The sequence below is a fragment of the Penaeus chinensis genome, chromosome 22 (genome assembly GCF_019202785.1).
Source record: "Penaeus chinensis breed Huanghai No. 1 chromosome 22, ASM1920278v2, whole genome shotgun sequence".
Taxonomy (NCBI): domain Eukaryota; kingdom Metazoa; phylum Arthropoda; class Malacostraca; order Decapoda; family Penaeidae; genus Penaeus; species Penaeus chinensis.
This window is the reverse complement of record NC_061840.1, coordinates 15,944,199-15,950,053: the sequence shown is the minus strand read 5'-3', so window position 1 is coordinate 15,950,053 and position 5,855 is coordinate 15,944,199. Positions and strand designations below refer to the sequence as shown.

Sequence of the window (5,855 nt, the reverse complement as noted above, 5' to 3'; positions counted from 1 at the left end):
TATTTGTTATTGGTGTATTTAAAGCTATTATTATTATTATTATTATTATTATTATTATTATAATTAGCGTTATTATTATTATTATTATTATTATTATTATTATTATTATTAGCGTTATTGTTATTATTATTATTATTAGCGTTATTGTTATTATTATTATTATTATTATTATTATTATTATTATTATTATTATTAGCGTTATTATTATTATTATTATTATTATTATTATTATTATTATTATTATTAGCGTTATTGTTATTATTATTATTATTAGCGTTATTGTTATTATTATTATTATTATTATTATTATTATTATTATTATTATTATTATTATTATTATTATTATAATCATCATTATTATTATCATCATCATTATTATTATTATCGTTATTGTTATTATTATTATTATTATTATTATTATTATTATTATTATTATTATTATATTGTGAATGAGAACGTGACGTCACATGTCAACAAAGATGGCGGCCCAAACAAACACCTCTTGGAGTGCGAGCGATTTAACGAGGTCATTCTTGGTGCAAACAATACTTTACAGGATAATCTTACACTTTGTGAAGGTAATTGAACACCAGGGAGCATTCTGGACACTTAAGTAGGTCTCTGGCGTCGCCCTAAGTGATAATAGACACGTTTCTAAGGCAGCCAGACATGTCCATGGCACTGGATTTTTGCTATACTTTCCAATAATATGCGTGAATCTATTGAAAATTATAGTATTGACAGTATTGATAATTGTTTAGAAAGTAACCTATAGCTCCAGCCACTCCTGGGAAATCCACAAACATTGTCATATGAACCACAAACCTTCATAACCTGGAGCCTTAGCCCTTAAACCCCCCTTTAATTGTCAGTTTTACGAAGCAGGGACTCTGGCCCCACGTCCCTTGCCACAGACTTACTCTGTGTGGCAACATCCCATTTTCTTTCATTCTTTCCCTTCACAAATTATTTACTATATCACTGAGTGTAGTTTTTCCCATTCTTTATGATTGTGTCCTTACAATTTCCTGTAAAAGTATACCAAAGTTATCAACTTGCAAAGGAAATGCCATAGAGAAAAGGTCTTATTTTCTGTTGCTCTATCCATTATGGGAAAAATTTACCTTGTACAGTATGGCAATGTGAGAGTGAAACTGTACCAAAATATTTTATTTTATTTCATCGTGCTGTTAGTATTGCAAAGAACACTGTAGTAATTATAATGTCACTAATAATATCAACAGCATCAGTATTCATAGCATTAGATAAAAACTCAAGGAAGAGGAATCAGGTGAGGTCCTATAGACTACTGATTGATTCCACGTGGGGTCATGTATGTATAGATACCTTGCACAAAACAGTACTACACTGAACGTCACATTTTTCTAATAGTGTTGTGTTAACATGTCAAGAATTATGATAATGATAGTCATAGTAATTAAGAATAGATTATATAATTGATGCTAATTGTAATAGTAATCATAAGAGTGATAATATTCGTGTTTAAAAATGATAATGATAATAGTAATACTAGTAATACATTAGATTATATTTGAATGTATACTAATAAATGGTGTTCTTTTAATAAGATTTGTATGGCTAAAGTAGGTTGATGAAGAAGTATGGTTTTAAAAGTTTGGTATTTTTGATGATGGTATCACTGTCTTAAAATGTACATTACTTTCCACAGTAAGGTTTAACAACAAATTAAATCTAGCTGACATTGCATCAACAGATTTCTACTTAAATAGGTCTTGATCGCAAAAGCAAAGTGTATAGAACTGTACAATGACAAAAAATTGGGTAATTATTTACCAAATGATTGCACCTCTCATACCAAGTCAATATTACTCCTGATTGCTTCCCCTATAGTTTTATGTATGATTACAGATAGCAGAAATTACAATAATTGCCATATATTAATGACCTAATATATATTCTTGAATATTTATTTTCCTCTTCATATATATGTATGTCCATGTATAAGTGTATGCATGCCCAAAGTTACTCTCAGACCAAATGCATAAGATTGCAATTATTCAATTTTTTGATAATTAAACTTTCATCGTTGACATAAGCTTCAATATGCTCACATTAATGCACCACAGTCATAAAATGAAGTACACAAACACTAGCATTTTCTAATATGGCCATTAAGCTCCACACAAAATTTTTCACTACTTATTTTCTACATTTCTGATGGTAGTTTTTGCCTATTCAGATTGTTTAATTTATCAATGTAGCATTTTTCTTTCTTTGAAACAGTATTCTTAGATTTTCCCAAACTTACTAAATAAATAGCTAAAGTAATAAGTATGCCAAAAAAATTTAATGGTGATTATTGTTTTGTCACAGATACATAGGCTTATTCATATGAAAGCACCTGTGGCAGTTGAAATTGCATTTATATATATATATATATTTTGTTTGTTTGTTTGTTTGTTTATATAGGAACGCTAGCTGACCCAGCATGTATGATCCGAGCCCCAGAAGTGTACAATATTATGAACCAGGATGATGGATATCCTCTATTGGAAGATGTGGTACAGCCTGCAGTAGAAGATATGACTCAGCCAGCTGCTGAGTCTACAAATCAAAGTGAGTTTCCTGGAAATGTAGACAAATGTGTTTTTTAATGCTTGTATATTTATTTCACATATTTTACTTTGTCATTTTTCCTCATTGACTATATGCATAATACCTCATTCTTTTTGCATGATTTAACCTTCAAAACCCTTTAATTTACCTATATCCTTTATAGCTAGGTCAGATTAGGCAACATTGCTGCATATTGAAGCATTCAAATGTAATAAGCTCCAATATACAGATAGTACAAGGAAAAATAAAAGTGCTTTGGCATAATATAGCATTAGAATTGCAGGTAAAAAGGCTACTCCCTTAATTTAGATACCTGTCATAAAAAAATGAAGAAACTAAGAACAAGGTATGCATCTTTAAACAATATTTGGTACCAAGACATCACTTCTTCTAAGCATATCTTTTATTATAAGGTTCAGTACAGCTGATGGATGCAGACTGGAGAAGTGTAATATGTGTATTCTATTTTATTCCAGAAGCTATTATGAATATGCTCATGTATATCCCTGTCATGTAGCATTTGGCAGCTCAAATATATGCAACACTCTCCTCCATTTTGTAAGGATTTTCCCTTCAAGGCTTTTGTTACTAATATATGGTTTATCAAGAATTTGTTTTAATAAATGTTTGAATGGGATGTATCCATATTAACCCACCGTTGCTGGTGAAATGGTGGTGTTCACTGTAGTATTGATTTTTGAAATGTCTCTGCTCATAGATGCACATGTGTTGCTGTCAATATCAGTGCTGTTATTTTTATTATAGACATTATAATTATTATATTGTTATTGACATTACCAACAGCAATATAAGATAGCAGAAAATATTTTCAAGAATCAAGGAAAAGGGTAAACAGGTGAGATAGGTAATACTTGTAATTAGCTCATTAGCAACTTAATACCTGTGGAGCCATTTATGTGTAAAAACAATTAATTAATTAAATTCACAGTTGGCCTGGCATGTACATCCATGCCATCCCTAGCAGCATTAGGTTAATATGATTTCAGAATTGATCAATTGTGTTGCTCATTCTTTTGCTAGAATTTGTGTCAGGTGCTCTCTCTCTTGTTCTTTTTTTTTTTTACTTTACTTTATGTTACTTTACTTTACTTTAATTCACATCAATTCCAAAAACTGTACTTTCCCTACATTGTTCTAAAAAAATGAGACATTGGTGCATGACCATATATTATGTATGACTAATGGAAGTGAATGCCATGCTATGATTTTATCAGTACTCTGTATATTTTTTAGGTATGCCATTATCAAAGATAATGCCAAGCTAAGTGGTTATGAGAAGCAGGAGCAGTGGTCATTTTTTGAAACCATGGATGAGGTATACAGTAGAGATCCTTCAGTGGTACCTATTGCTTCATTCTCCTCTGGTGAGTGTAGTTCATTGGCTACCACAAAGATTTAATTGGTGTTCTGTGTGCTTTTCAGGAAACTGGCCATGTAATATGACATAATAATATATATGTCATTAAACTTCTGTGAAATATAAATCTGAGATGTGTTGGTTTTATGGATCTTGTTGATATATAGTCATGTAACAATAATTTAGATCCTTCCAATGAGTAAAGTCCCTTCATAATGCGTTGATTCTAAGCCAGTAAGAGAGTTCGTTAGGCATTAAGGAAAATTTTGATAAGTGAGACCATTAAAATGTGTGCTTTGGTTCCTGGACACAATCCAAGCACTCACCACACACACACACACACACACACACACACACACACACACACACACACACACACACACACACACACACACACACACACACACACACACACACACACCACACACACACACACACACACCACACACCACACACCACACACACACACACCACACACACACACACCACACACCACACACCACACACCACACACCACACACCACACACACACACACACACACCACACACCACACACACACACACACACACACACACACACACACACACACACACACACACACACACACACACACACACACACACACACACACACACACACACAAACAAACACAAACACAAACACAAACACACACAAACAAACAAACACAGTCACACACACACGCACATAAACACAACACAACACAACACAACACAACACAACACAACACACAGACACACACACACACACACACATTTTTAAAAAAGTTTAGGGCACACTATTTGAAAGATTATGGGTAAATATGTATAAGATTATTCATAGATTTATTTCTCTCTCCCCAGAACTAGCTTCAACTTCAGGGAAGGCCCACAGAGGTCATCAGTTGCCACCTGTTGTAGTACCACTTCCTTTGCCAACCCCAACTAGAGAGTCTTCTGGAACTACAACATCTACGAGCTCTGTGCCATCTCCTCCAGATGGCACACAGAGAAGGAGACATGAAGAGTCAGCATCAGTGACGAGAATTCTGAAAGTGCACTTATTGGATATAGAGAGATTTTGTGCAATAACTGCAGAAGAGAATAGTATAATGGAAAAATTCCAGTCCTCTCTGTCAGACTTCCAATAAAAGTCTAAAAGGGAACAAACCAGTAAAGTAATAGATGATTTCAGTACAGAAATAAGAGAAATGAAAGATATAAAAAAAAAAAAAACATCAAGGAGACCAAGTCAGCATATAATTAGCTTGCTTAACAACCACCATACAGAGATGCTGATGCTACAACAACAGCACATTTTGTAAGAGTTTGAAGATGTCAAAGTGAAAATGAACTCTGAAGAGGAAGATCTGCAGGTTCACTGTTCCTACATTTTTTTTTTCTTCTTTTTTTTTATGTGTCTAATGAGCAGGTGCATTTTGCTCAAGGCAACTCTTTGGCAACGTCCTTGGGAAATCTGCCTCCCCACCCCCCCTTTTTTTTTTAGTGACTGTCTACCAGCATCTGTGACATTGGCATTATGTCCCCATTTCAAACTGTATGAGTAAAATGGGATGAGAGGCATGAAGATGGCATATCTATAGGCCATGTATTAAACAATTTTGTGGGGTTGGGGACTGTTTGCCCTTATGAGTATTTGTAATCGTTATTAATTTGAATGTTTAATATATTTATTTCATTTCACCACCTCTCATTTCCCTCAGGGCATCAAAACATTAAAGTTAGTCTCTTACTGATATATGAATATTTAGGGAAAAAATATAAAGGCTAACATCCAGTAGTGTGCTATATGCTATTGTACTCTTAGCCCAGTATTGGTGATTAGCCTATGAAATCAATAAAGTTATAATCACTGACAGTA

The 5,855-nt window shown here is 33.2% G+C and overlaps 1 protein-coding gene across 3 annotated transcripts in view; it reads left to right on the top strand.

The window, feature by feature from the left end:
* The window catches only part of LOC125037223, a 9,298-nt gene extending 3,443 nt beyond the window's left edge, over nucleotides 1-5,855 (top strand). Inside the window, exons 1-4 of one of the 3 annotated variants that reach the window (XM_047630286.1) lie at nucleotides 448-578; nucleotides 2,452-2,598; nucleotides 3,853-3,983; nucleotides 4,838-5,855. In XM_047630286.1, coding sequence (XP_047486242.1) covers nucleotides 3,926-3,983; nucleotides 4,838-5,124 — 345 coding nt within the window. In that variant the 5' untranslated portion in view covers nucleotides 448-578; nucleotides 2,452-2,598; nucleotides 3,853-3,925 and the 3' untranslated portion in view covers nucleotides 5,125-5,855. Of the gene's footprint in view, nucleotides 1-447; nucleotides 579-2,451; nucleotides 2,599-3,852; nucleotides 3,984-4,837 lie in introns of those variants that run through there. The other 2 variants (XM_047630284.1, XM_047630285.1) reach the window with 2 other exon arrangements.